The following is a 14,200-nucleotide window of genomic DNA, read 5'->3' on the forward strand; positions in this document are numbered from 1 at the left end:
TCGATCTATGTCAACTCAAAAAATACCATCAGAGACACCTGTAGAGCATCTTTACAATCACCCAGTTACGTTGTGACGTTTGATAGCACACAAGGTGTTCCTCTGGTATTCGGGAGTTGCATAATCTCATAGTCATAGGAACATGTATAAGTCATGAAGAAAGCAATAGCAATAAACTAAACGATCATAGTGCTAAGCTAACGGATGGGTCTAGTCCATCACATCATTCTCTAATGATGTGACCCCGTTCATCTAATGACAACACATGTCCATGGCTAGGAAACTTAACCATCTTTGATTAACGAGCTAGTCAAGTAGAGGCATACTAGGGACACTCTATTTGACTATGTATTCACACATGTACTAAGTTTCTGGTTAACACAATTCTAGCATGAATAATAAACATTTATCATGATATAAGGAAATATAAATAACAACTTTATTATTGCCTCTAGGGCATATTTCCTTCAGCAAGAACATCGATGAACGGGTTGAACCCTAGCACATATCTAAGGCTTGGATAAAAGGGTGCTTACAGACGCGATGGAGCGCCGGCGGCGCGTCGGAGTTTTTTGGGTCTGATCAGGTCGATGTGGCGGCCTGAGTTGGTGCAGCCTCGGAGGTCGCGGCGGCGGAGCTCGAGCGGCAGATGAGATGCGAGCGGAAGACGAAGGAGGAAGCGAGGGGGAAATGATAAAGACTCCCCGCCCCTATTTATAAGGTGGTGGATACAAGGCATGCGCGGGAATCGAGGAGGCCGAAATCATCATATGGCTATATGGGCGCCTCGATTCTCGGGACGTTTATTAAGATAAAGATTAGTTAAGATGCTCTGGGCCACGTGCGAAGTTAATGCGAAGTGACGTCATGGCGGTTTAAGAAAATTCTATGAGCTGGCGTCATGGCGGGTTGCAGCAAGGTTTATCAGATAAGTGATACAAGATTTTGACAGGTCGGGAAGATTGACATGAACAAGTTCAAATCAACCTAGGGCCTAATGTTGGAGATATGACTATTGGGTATGAACCGTGCTACCTCTTGAGCACCGCGTTGGTTTTCTCTTGAAGAGGAAATGGTGATGCAGTAAAGCAGCGTAAGTATTTCCCTTGGTTTTTGAGAACTAAGGTATCAATCCAGTAGGATACCACGCGCGAGTCACCTCGTACCTACACAAACAAATAAGAACCTCGCAACCAACGCGATAAAGGGGTTGTCAATCCCTTCACGGCCACTTGCAAGAGTGAGATCTGATAGAGATAATAATAATAAGATAAATATTTTTGGTATTTTTATGATATAGATTGAAAGTAAAGATTGCAAAATAAAATAGATTGGAAACTTGTATGATGGAAAATAGACCCGGGGGCCATAGGTTTCACTAGTGGCTTCTCTCAAGATAGCATAAGTATTACGGTGGGTAAACAAATTACTGTCGAGCAATTGATAGAAAAGCGAATAATTATGAGAATATCTAGGCATGATCATGTATATAGGCATCACGCATGCGACAAGTAGACCGAAACGATTCTGCATCTACTACTATTACTCCACACATCGACCGCTATCTAGCATGCATCTAGAGTATTAAGTTCATAAGAACAGAGAAACGCCTTAAGTAAGATGACATGATGTAGAGGGATAAACTCATGCAATATCATATAAACCCAATCTTTTTATTCTCGATGGCAACAATACAATACGTGTCGTTTCCCCTACTGTCACTAGGGTCGAGCACCGCAAGATTGAACCCAAAGCTAAGCACTTCTCCCATTGCAAGAAAGATCAATCTAGTAGGCCAAACCAAACTGATAATTCGAAGAGACTTGCAAATATAAACCAATCATACATAAAAGAATTCAGAGAAGAATCAAATATTGTTCATAGATAATCTGGATCATAAACCCATAATTCATCGGATCTCGACAAACACACCGCAAAAAAAGATTACATCGAATAGATCTCCAAGAGAATCAAGGAGAACTTTGTATTGAGATCCAAAGAGAGAGAAGAAGACATCTAGCTACTAGCTATGGACCTGAAGGTCTGAAGTAAACTACTCACACATCATCAGAGAGGCCATGGAGTTGATGTAGAGGCCCTCCGTGATCAATGCCCCCTCCGGCGGAGCTCTGGAAAAGGCCCCAAGATGGGATCTCTCGAGTACAGAAGGTTGCGGCGGTGGAATTAGGTTTTTGTGGTGCTCCTGGATGTTTGCGGGGTACGTGGACTTATATAGGAGGAAGAAGTAGGTCGGTGGAGCAATGAGGGGCCCACGAGGGTGGAGGGCGCGCCCAGGGGGGTAGGCGCGCCCCCTGCCTCGTGGCCTTCTCGATTGTTTCTTGACGCCCACTCCAAGTCTTCTGGATCATGTTTGTTGAGAAAATCACGTTCCCGAAGGTTTCATTCCGTTTGGACTTCGTTTGATACTCCTTTTCCGTGAAACACTGAAATAGGCAAAAAGTTAGCAATTTGGGCTGGGCCTCCGGTTAATAGGTTAGTCCCAAAAATAATATAAAAGTGTAAAATAAAGCCCATTAACATTCAAAACGGATAATATAATAGTATGGATCAATAAAAAATTATAGATACGTTGGAGACGTATCAAACCGCCCAGAAGGGGCCGGGTCATATCACTGGCGGTTTACCAATGAAGATGGCGGGTCATATGAGCCCATTGACGGTCCAAGGCCCAGAAGAGACTTGAGGCCCGAGATGATGAACCGCCATGTATGTATGACTTATGTTGTAAGGTATGCGTAGTTAGTCACCGAGCCGGACACGTTATGTATGAGCCGGCCAGGACTCTGTGAACCGTCAGGCGTTAACCTGTGTATATAAAGGGACGACCCGGCGGCGGTTTAGGACAAGATAGAACAGATCGAGAACTAGGTCAAGCGTATTCACTCACTGGTAATCGAAGCCCTAGCAATACAGTCCCAAACTGGAGTAGGTCTTTACCTTCATCATAAGGGGACGAACCAGTATAAACTCTCTGTGTCCTTTGTCCCAGCTAACCTAGCTGCGATGGCCCTGCGACTAAGTCTTTCAGCTAGGACATCTGCCGTGACAATTCCACGACAGCAGCTATGGAGCAGAATGCAACTATGACGTAGTCGCACAATAGGATCCACTCCAAATCAGCTCGGGTTGACGTAGCAGCTTCAATCCACAGTCCTCATGTGGCTCGGAGGCCGAACAACTTCTCCACCTCATTGAGGAGTAACTCCTCCTCGCCGATGTGACACATCGCCGTGTCGTGGGGACCTGACTCCATGGCCACGCGAAGATCAGTACTACAACTGAGTGAGCCCTCCTCAACACAACCCGTATTCGCCTCGTCACTGGGAGCCTTCACTTCCTCAAGTGCTCGGGAACCCCCATCTAGTGCGCTCCCAAGGTGGTCGACACCATCAACGCCATGCTCTCCTGCGCGGTGACCACCTTCCACATCCCCTACCTTGGAACAGGGGCGGACCTAGAATCTCAGCTTTGGGGGTGTAACGGTTCAGAGTTTACACTAAACATCGCCATAATATCAACAAATAGTCTTAAAATAGCATCAATTTCATAGCTATTTATTGTTAAGTACAAAGAAACTATATACTTTACAATTTTGTATAGGGTGCCATGGCACCCACAGCACCCTCGCTAGATTCGCTCTTGCCTTGGACTACTACTTTATATCCGCAAGCTCCACGGTTCAATGCTCTTGCCGCTCGTTGACAGATCGATGAAAAAACTGGCTGCCTGGAAGGCATCACTGCTCTCTCACGGCGAGCGGCTTGCTCTCGTTTGTCACGTGCTCACCGCCACGTGTGTCCAGTCGCGCCCGCCGTAGCGCCATACAGTGGGCGATCTCCTCCACGTCGTGTGGCTCCGCATCGCGCAACAGGCTCTCCTAGTCGCGGAGTGTGTTGACTTTGAACTAGGGTTCGTTCAAATATGCGATATATGTGGGGCCAGGATGGCCACCGTAGGCAGGGCCGACGTGACAGACGTGTCCGGACCTTTCCCGAATCTGTATCAGATTTGGTCAGGCTTTGAAAAGTGTTAGTCAGCTTGAACGTCCGTTGCCGAAATGAGGGATGCGTCTCGGTCTGGTTTTTTTGTCCGGCCGGTGACCGAGACAGAAGCTGTACTAATTTCAGTCGACTGGTTTCCATTTTCATGGTCAGTCAAATTTTGTGGCCGTCGGGAAAATTAGTGCGTGTGTGTCTGGCCTATCAGTCTTTTCCGGGCCCTGTGTGCGCAGGCAGTTCTTCAGGGGTGGGGTTATCGGGTTTTCTTTGCAAAAAAAAAAAAAGAGAGACCCGGTTTCGGTGGCGGGGCAATGGGGGCGCGTCTCGTTCAGCCGCGTGTCAGTGCGTTTTCGTTTTCGTTGTTCGGTGAAGGAAGGAGGGGGCGGAGAGGGAGGTAGGAATTAGGAAATGGTGGGGCCAACCATGGCGAGAAAGCAGCATTCGCCGCCGGCGAGACAGTAGACGTGCGCCACACCTCCCCCCATCTCCACACCTCCCCCACACCTCAACTTGGTTGTGTGGATTTTGGCTCAACTAGTGGATCGCCCGGCAGGCTGTTTGTTGTTTTTGATTTCAGCACCATGGTTTGTACTTCTCTTCAGCTAGGCTTTCAGATCTAGTTTTGCTGTAGAGGTTTTTTCTTCTGCGGTGAGATCTTATGTAGAATAATTTTGGGGACGACAGTATGTCAGTATGGATGTTCTACTCGCAGAGCATTTGCTTGGTGAGAAATTGTTAATTTTGAGCAATGTCTGGTGTGCCTTTTCTGGCGAAATTTAGTGAAGATGAACTCTAAATTCACTAAACCGTACTATGCCATAGACCATAGTTATTGTGGCTGCATCGTTTATTGTTCTCATTGGCTGCTGGATGTGTCGGTGCACTGCCTGAACTTTTACCAGAGAAGGGTAAGAAATAGTTCTAAGTCTGATGTCTCAACTTGCAGTTTGATTCAGAAAGTTTGCCATGTTTTTTTGGTATTCGTGAGAAGTTGCTTTCAATTTCTCTTCTCTTAATGCATGATATGTGCTGCAGATAGTAATCATACTGCAGTTTCTGAGATCAGCTGCCATTGTTCAGCTGTTGAGAAGCAAAGCTCTTTTCTACGCCAACGTGCTTATTTCACTCTTTTTTCTCAGTTGGCTTCAGAGATATGAATGACATTTTGTTCTTGTATGCAGAAGATGATGTTTGTTGGCAAATAACTCAATCTATTTGCACCAATCACAAGACCGAAAGGAGACCATGCTACCCAAGTTTCAATGTGGATGTAGTGGCAGAGGAAACGTGTTTGTGGAAGGATATTTCAGCTGAACCAGATTTGAATCAAGCATTGCAAGCTGTAACTCTCAAGGCCAATCCCTCACACTATGGTATGGTAGTGTGTTTCTTGCATGAACATTGCCCTCTCAAGCCAACCATACTGCTCAGCAGGATCAGAAGATTGATAATCTAAGTGTACATCGATCAGACTATCAGTAACAAGTTGGTTGCCCTCACTCCCCTGCAAAGATAATTTTCGTTATTACCCTCTAATAGCTCGACTGAGGTCAAAACCACTTCATGTTTATTAGTTGCAAGTCAAAGTTCAATCATATATTCCTTTGAAGGGGCATGATCATAATCGGATTGATAGGTGCAGCTCATATTTAATGGCTTACATTATTTTGGAGGGCAGTTTGAGTCCTATTACTTTTGGTGCTTTAGTGATCATGCTGCTTATGCATGCATGGTTCATTTCGGTTATTTATTCAGTTTGTCTTTCAGTTAGTTTTCCTCTTTTTTTTTTCTTCAGTCCCTCAGTTTCCTAGTACCTCAATTTTTTCTTAACCCTGTCAGTTCCTAGTACCTCAGTTCCTTTTTCGTAAGTCTCTCTGTTCCTAGTACCTCAATTTCTTATTCATGTTTTCAGTGTTCACACTCTCTTTCATCACTATCAGTTTCTCTTTTTTCAATCTTCACTTTTTCTTTCTTCATTGTTTGGTCATTTTTCTCTTAAATACCTCAGCCCTCAGTCTCTCTTTTTTTGTTGTTCAGTCTTCATCCTCTCTTCAATTTCCTTTCTTTAAACATTAGAAATTTAGAACTTCCCTACTCTCTTAGTTTTTTAGTCCCTTACTTTTTAGCCTCTCTTTCTGTTTTAGTTATTAGTCTTCTCATTTTCTTCTTTTTCATTCAGTTCCTTAGCTCCTCAATACTCCAGTTCATCAGTTTATTATTCATTTGTGTATTATTATTTCATCAGTTTATTCACTCACCAGTTGTTCTTGAGACCTTTAGTTATCATTACTCAGTATTCCGTTTCTCACACTGCCTATATCTCCATTGCTTATCTCCCACCACAAACCAGATGAGGTTTGATTTATGTTCTTCAGTTTTTCAGTACAAGTTTTCAGTATTTAGCATTTTTTCCCAGTATTTCAGTTAGTCCAAGGTTTTTGTGGCGAAGAGGCGTTGCACGACGTGTGTGTGTGGGGGGGGGGGCTGCTTCCTTTGTGGCATTCGGCAGGTTTTGGCCCTTTCTCTTTTCTCTTTTTCAGTGCTCACTATTAAATAAAATCAGTGTTTATGCATGTGGTTTTTTTTCAGAAATGCCTTTTTTAATCATAGTGGGGGTTTTAGAATGTTCATTACTTAGGAATATTCAGACAAAACAGACCTATACAATTTCTGTTAGTTAGGCCTTAGTCTGAAACTGCAATTTTCTTTTCCACCTATTCAGTCTGTCTCTTTTTCTTCGATACTAAAACTGCTCATCTTTTTCTTGGCTCTGAAACTGTAGCTCACACGGTTGAGTCTTCTTTTTTTTTTTTTTGTAGGACCATGTGAACCATGTGTAGAGCCAGATAGGCAATGCTCAGTCAATCATTGTTTCCTTGATTTTTATCGTCGATTATTTTCCAAGCAGCAGTCAGTGTTGTTTTTTGAGGGTCACAGTCAGTGTTGTCCTATCTAGTTCTGTATACAGCAGCTGAAAATAATGTTTGTTTTGTGTTCAGACAAACTTGAAGCCTTATTTTGCTGATTTCTAGTATAGTCCCAGTAGTTGATTTTAGTGCCAATATGCACCTTATTAGCAATTCTGAACCTATACATCTTTTTCTCCAGAAATGTCCAGCCACCATAGAAATTTTCATCTGCTGAGCGTTTTTACGTATTGGGTGGGGGGATTTTTCTCAGTAAAACCCGGCCCATTAGCCTGGGGGGGGGGGGGGGGGGGGGGGTGAGTGGTCCAGCAACCCAAATTCAACTGAGACTGCCATTGAAATCAGTTGATTTTTGCAATGGACCACACTCAAAAACAAATGAAAAGATGTGTCATCGCCTCATTGGACAGAAAAATCGACTTAGACTGAAATGAAAATCAGTCGACTGATGATTACAATCCAAATACACGCCAAATAATGACAGTAAGCCTGATAAGAAAACTAAAACTACTTTTTGTTGCATTTAAAGTACTAGCAAAATAATGCAAGTCTTATTGCATTCATAGTAAAATTTCACAAAGATAATGATCAAGCCAAGGTGCAGCAGATTGGAAGTGTCCTGATACATCTTTCATTAGCACGGGGGCGCTGGTGCTTCTGTCGGTGGATGATTTCATGGACACTCATATACCACATCCTCATGTCTAGAACTCAATAGGATTGACAAACAGTCGCTTAATCGTCCCCTCAAGACGGTTGCTGAACGTAAAAGCATCTGTCTTGTCATCATACATGAACGGCATGCTGATCGTTATATTTGCGACTCGCTGCACCGCCGGAAGCAGAAGCTTAGGGAGCTCAAAGCGTGCTTGGTTCGTAGTCTTCCATGCATCTTCGATCAGAGAACCTATCTTGGCAATGGCAACCTCACTTGCCACGCCGTGCTCACTGATGTAACATTCCACAGAGCTGGCCACATCATTTTTGTTCTTTCCACGCTGCGAACAAACAAATGCATGCTTAATCAGGGGTGTCATCGTGATCAAAGGATAAACAATAGAGAGGTGGTAATCTTGGAGATGTAATTTGTACCTTAAATGAAGCAAGATCATTCATGAAACGTGTCACCTCTGCACAAGCCCTTACAGCATCAGTGCAACCGAGGGCCCATTCCAGTGCCTCCTTGGTTGCAGTATCGCCCATGCCAACTAGCAACCCAACACATACCCATGGTCCGCCTGAGCACACACTTGATACTTTCACTTGATCATTAAATCTTGGCTTGTGATTTTGATGAAACCATTCGGCTTCTTGGAGATAGTTGCTTGATAATATTTGAAACTAGAAGTGAGAAAACGAAAACATATTAGTACTTCTGATGAAAGAATCGGATATGTCGGTGTCGTGGATATGAATGTAGACAATTAATCTTTGAAATATACATGCATTTTTCATGATATAGAATCGGATTTGCTATCCACTTGGGCTGGGAGTACATAAATCAGTACTGAACTTCTAGTAAAACTTTTGTCTCATATGATTTCTAGACCTACACAATATTACATATTTGTGCAGAGCATGCTGCAAATGTAGCATAAAGTTCTGTAATCTGCAGATCTTCTGATGTCAAAAGTCATCAACTCATAGAGATAGTTTTTTTATATAAATTTAACACTACAAAGAATTGAAGTCCCAAGTGCGGTAGGTGTTATGATAAAAGGGTAAAATTTGTGACTGAGAGCGTTACAGAAAGAAAACCGAAAATAAATATAGAAAGTAAGGAAAATAGTCATCTTTTGGTTGTGAGATGAGAGTGATGTACCGCTTTTGTGCTAAAAGAGACCCGGCACTTCTCATCTGGTTTCAATTCGTTCTCAAACTCCTTGAAGGTGCTCATCAGCATGAGGTAGAACTTCTGCAAGTACTCTGGTAGAAGAGAAGTAGCACTCTCCTCCCATCTGCATACAGACTAGTTAGTTATTCCACTGAATGCAATTTTATGAATCATGTTTTATTATTCTGAAATTAAGAAGATCAAGCAGCTAGCATCATGCCAACTCCAACCTTTGTATAGCTTCATTGAGCTGTCTACACTCCACCAAAGTAGCACGGACATCATAGGTGTCGTCTGTCATTATTATTATTGCGATTATCTTGGCGAGAATCATCCTTGCGCATGTATACTCTTTCTCATAGTATGCCGTATACGCCCAGAAGTAGCACTCAACCACGCGATCCCGCGAGTAGTTTAGTCCCACTTCTTGGTACAGATTTTTCCACCATCTGAAAGTGAGCTTTTTGTTAGTGTTCTGTAAAAACAAAATATTGCAGCTAGGTTCATTTTATGAGAAGTATGACTGAAAGTTGTCTTTTGTTCCGGGAAAATGCAAAAGCATTATAGCATCCTAATATCAAGAACTCGACTTTTATCTATTCTTTAATGCCAGATGTATATGTTACCTAGAGAGAGCCTTGAGCTCCTTCAAGTGGAGACGCTGCAGAAGGTTAAAGTCCAGTTTGGCGAACTCCAGAATGGAGGAGTTGTGCATCGGCTCTTGTTTGTACTCTGACATATAATGCAGCGCCTCGACTCTCTTCAAGGTCCTTGGCAGTGGTAAGTGAAGGGCCCGCCTGACTTGCTCTGCCAATGGGTACTCAAGCTTACCTTCCATCGATTCGAGGTGTTGCCTCGCAAACGAGATGCTTTCTTCAAGCTCTGTCTCCCCATGGATAAAAAGGTATGCTGCATTGTATAAACTTAACAGGCCCCTTGGGTCGTTAGTTATGTTAACATGGAAGGCCCCATCTTCGTCTTTAAACTTGCTGAATACATCTGCAAGAAGAGATACATGATACATCTTATGAGCATATATGGCCAGCATTGGTGATTCTTTCTTCTTCATTGCCTGCATATGTTTTGTACTACTTTTTTGAAGCAAGCAACACATCAGTATTCCAGACAAAGTTGTTTTTAATTACGTGACATGATGTGAACTGTAAACTTATAATGTTTCTGTATACTTCTCATATAATGAACCAAAAAACTCGAAGTTTAACAGCGGCTACTTACATAAAACAAGAAACTTATACAGACAATACAATATTTCAGGAGGAGGTTTGGTTATTAGCATATACCTGGAGACACCCAAAGGCCTTGCTGCCGCAGTATGCGGAACCGAAGGGCGACATCATGAAGGCTGGAGCTATTGAATTCACCAGCATGAGTGCTTCTCAATGTGGAGTCAATTTGTTCATGAAAATGATGATCTACACTCAGGTGTTGGAGTGTGTCTACAAGGTTCAGTTGCTCAACTATGGTACTGCAGGAAAATAACCCAATTATTCTCTCCTTCAGTTGATTGGACCTCTCTGTCATCCTTTCCTCTGACATCTACATGGCATTACCAAAATATATGTTATGCAGTGTTAAATGAAACCATGTCCATGGTGACATTTATTTAACCATGTGACAAGAGAAGAAAATAATAGCGCTAGAAGGCAAGATTGTTCTTGGTTAAAGTTGCAACCATTAGCTGTTACTATTGTATTTACATAATCGTTTAGCTATTCTGCAAACAGGCAAAACAGACCATGCCATGTTTAGATATAAATAGAAACTGCTAAGGGAAACAAGAAAAGAAAAACATGAGATGATAGTTCCAAGTTACTTCTAACATCAAAATATGCAGAAGAGGTGTCATTAAAGACTATTTGTGCTGAATATGTTTTTTTTTCCATACATTCCAAATGTGATTGAATGCAATCTTGAAGATTTATTGGTTTATCGAATGTCATGGGTCATCTTGTTTCCTATTCATTGGAAGCTACATAAATCATCCCTATATTAAGATGAAGTAAGAAAGCATCAGTCGCTCTTATTTTCTTTCTTCTATGAAAGATCGTAGCTCGCTCTTTCAACCCTTGTCCCCCTCTGGGAACTGTTTGAGTTTTGACATCGACCGCATTTCCTTTTGATCGTATTACGCTTGACTCCTCTACAGAGTGTACACGTAGAGGGTAGTTCCCAAATTATTTTACTATTTATGAAATCACTTAATAACAGTTCTGTGTTTTTCAAGTGTTTGGAAACAAAACTAATAGGAAGATACCAATCAGGCGTGGCTAGTTGTATGAAAATGGTATTGTACTAATCTCAGTTTCTGTGTGCAGCTAGGCGAACCAACAAAGCTGAAAGCCAACAAACAGAATCCAGGCATATCTCAACAAGGGCTCCAGACCAGGTAATTACTTTAGGTCGGACCATGAAACAACTGGGATTCGGCACATAAAACTAAATGAAAAACATGCAGAGACTGAAAACATGTACTGCTCCCAGATGCTGTTGTTACTGCTGTAACAAGATGGAGCATGCCTGAAACGGTTCTGGACTGTAGTTGATGAAGAAGTCGCCCCACACCGTGGGAAGAAACACAGGCGCCACCTCTGGAACGGCGGTGGTGGCGGTGTCGGTAGCATCATGGGACGCCATGTGAAAATGTGTAGTCTGGTAATTGGTGTAGTGGTGGTGTGGCTTTGAGAAAACCTGGAAGGGATGACGGCCTTATATATACACAGCATGGCTGCGCGGGAGCACTCATCCAGGAAAGTGCGTCTTTGAACGGAGCAGGCGCCATTTAATGTTCTCCGTGTCAAGAATAGTCAGCCAATGTGATATACTCCCTTTGTTCCTAAATACAAGGCCTTTTAGAAATTTCACTATGAACTACATCTGGATGTATATAGACATATTTAAGAGTGTAGATTTACTTATTTTGCTTCGTATGTAGTCCATAGTGGAATCTCTAAAAGGTCTTATGTTTAGAAACGGAGGAAGTATATGCCAACATCGATAATGTTATGTTAAATGTGTAACTGGATCGGTGCACCGGTAGCACCAATTGCCCCGGTGCACCAGATAAGTCTTCTCGGGTGTGGCCTGGGCACAACGAGCAAACCTCTTCATTGGTTGTAGCAAACAACAACACACTCACTTCAGTGTTTGTAGTCTATATATCTGGATGTAATAATTATCAATTTTGGTGTTTGTTGTATTGCCATGATTGAAGACAAATAGGTTGAAATTTTCTGGCAAAAAAAAAACAGTGGTCGCTGCAGCTACAGGGCTGGCCTGAGGCATGAGCAGATCCTACTCAGCTACAGTACTGGCCTGGGGCTTGGGCACATCCTGACTCGGCTACAGGAGTATACCCCCGGGGCCTGGGCACATGCTGACTACGGCCCTGGTCAGCCAGAACCACACCTCTGATCCAATTTAATCCGCGTCTTCATTTGGATGAAGGAGCTGAATTGTCAATACGTTTGACATGATTCCGACGAACACGACCTTGCCGAAACCACGAGCTCCGTCTGATGTTACTTGAGAGCTGCAAGTCCGGTCACTTCTTTCCCCATCACGGTCAGCTCTCGCGAAATTAGGGCCCCAACATTGCATTTAACTCCTTTATTTCCGCCGGCCGTCAAAGTCCCGGTAAACTTCCGCCGGCTGCAGGCCGCAGTCTACTTCGCGAGACGGCGACGCGCATATGATATCCGCGTCCGTCATGACCAGTTGATTTTGCTGGACCGCGCGATCGAGCTGGTTCTGAAAGCGCGAAAAGTAGTAGTAGTAATCCGGCCCATTCATGCATGCATGCATGGATGGCAGCCGCGCTCTCGTCGTCGGCGTGCCGTGCCGACCGATCGACGACGTCCGGCTGCCGCTAAGCTTGACGGCTATAGCTGAAGCTGACCGACCTGGTGGATAATAAATTAATAATGAAGCAAGAACAGAAACCTTCTCTGGCTGCGTACGAACTGGCTCCTCCTCTTCTAACAATGTCAACTTGTACACAGAGATATGGCTTAGCTTGTCATTAATGCGATATAGCAGCCGCGCGCGCTGTGTTCCGGTCAGCGTATCGGCGAAAACACCTTACGCCGCCGCAAATTATGAAGGCGCGCTCGGCCGCGAAGGCGAAGACGATGCCGATGCCGACATGGAGGACCTTTCCCCCCTTGAAGATAGCGTGCATGCAGGACTATTGGGCTCCGCCGTGCTCGATCATTCTGGTCGACGCCATGTCGGGCCCATTGATTTGCCTTTCTTTGTTTTTCTAATCATAGCAGGAGGTTAAGCTTGTGATTCAGCGTATTCCTCTTCATCGTGCTACTGACGTTTTGCTCAAATGGTCTGGTTACTTGCAACTTTGACGGCCGCTTAGCCGTCCTCGGAAGAGAGACGCCATCACCTCCTTCATCACCCAGCTTCTCTCGATGACGCTCCGGATGGCTCCTCCGCTTCCCCCACCACCGCCGGAGCCGGATTAGATCATCTACACCTCGTTGCCGTCGCCTTGTTGTGTTGTGTTTGTGTGGCCTCGGTGTTGGGCTTGTTGTGCTGTGCCCACAGCTGAACCTGGGTATCGTGTGTGACTCTGTGTCGGACTGGGTGCGGTGGCCTTGGGTGAGTGCGTGTTTGTATGGTTGGAACCTTGGTACTGTTCGAAAGCCTTTTTCGGTAATCATAGCAGGAGGTTTTAGAATGTTCATTACTTAGGAATATTCGGACCCCTTCGCGTCGCCTCCTCTCGGCAATGCCAGGGGCCCCCAAACCCTAGCCACCATCCCGCCTTCGATCCTTCCTCGGCCGTTGCTTCTACCAGCAAGGGATGCGGTGGCAGCGGGCCCGGCGCCAAAGGCTCCTGGGTGGGTGGTCGCGGCGGGATCTCGCGTGAGGTGGATGAGACGCTTCATGGGGGGATGCCGGAGGCGGCAGTTAGGGCGGCACCCCTACTGCATGGCGACGATCGAGGCTCCATGGCCGGCAGAGTGGTCGACCTGGAGATGGATGGTGGCGGTGGCGGCGCTCCATTCATCGAGGTGGGCTGCTATGCGTGCAGATTGGTGGCAATGGTGGCTGCGGATCTGGTGCCCCGCCTAGGTCCATCTCGGTGCGGCATTTGCCAGACGGTGGCGCGAGGAGGGACTGGTGAGGGGCGGCTGGAGGCTCCTGCTGGTGTGTCGTCGATGGCTTTCATCTTCACGGCAAGGCTCCGTACGGTTCCAGTCAGCGGCAAGGTCAAGGAGGGAGGGGGGCGACTTCTAGTGAAAACCGTGCCAAATACGATCATGGCGGACGAGGCGTCTATGACATCGTTCCCTTCTCGAGGCATCATTGTTGCGGGTTACGGAACCATTCTCGGGATGCTCTGGAGGAAACCCTGGATCTGGGTCTTGTCCTCCTGGATCGGACGA

The 14,200-nt window shown here is 44.8% G+C and overlaps 1 protein-coding gene across 1 annotated transcript; it reads right to left on the reverse strand.

The window, feature by feature from the left end:
* Nucleotides 1-7,335: 7,335 nt before the first annotated feature.
* LOC125535924 (tau-cadinol synthase-like) lies at nt 7,336-11,955 on the reverse strand. Its single transcript, XM_048698993.1, has 7 exons — nt 11,319-11,955; nt 10,082-10,337; nt 9,407-9,779; nt 9,011-9,229; nt 8,769-8,904; nt 8,039-8,287; nt 7,336-7,944 (listed from the first exon to the last, which is right to left on the reverse strand). The coding sequence occupies exons 1-7, from the start codon at nt 11,433-11,435 to the stop codon at nt 7,651-7,653; spliced, it is 1,644 nt and encodes a 547-aa protein (XP_048554950.1). The 5' UTR covers nt 11,436-11,955; the 3' UTR covers nt 7,336-7,650.
* Between the last annotated feature and the right edge of the window lie 2,245 nt (nt 11,956-14,200).

The sequence above is a fragment of the Triticum urartu genome, chromosome 2 (genome assembly GCF_003073215.2).
Source record: "Triticum urartu cultivar G1812 chromosome 2, Tu2.1, whole genome shotgun sequence".
Lineage (NCBI taxonomy): Eukaryota > Viridiplantae > Streptophyta > Magnoliopsida > Poales > Poaceae > Triticum > Triticum urartu.

Excerpts from the sequence above, each read along its gene's own strand:
- LOC125535924 (XM_048698993.1), bottom strand. The coding sequence starts at position 11,435 with ATGGCGTCCCATGATGCTACCGACACCGCCACCACCGCCGTTCCAGAG. Across the intron at positions 8,905-9,010 it reads CTCAATGAAGCTATACAAAG|ATGGGAGGAGAGTGCTACTT; the intron begins GTTGGAGTTGGC and ends GTCTGTATGCAG. Across the intron at positions 8,288-8,768 it reads TCTCTTTTAGCACAAAAGCG|TTTCAAATATTATCAAGCAA; the intron begins GTACATCACTCT and ends TCTCACTTCTAG.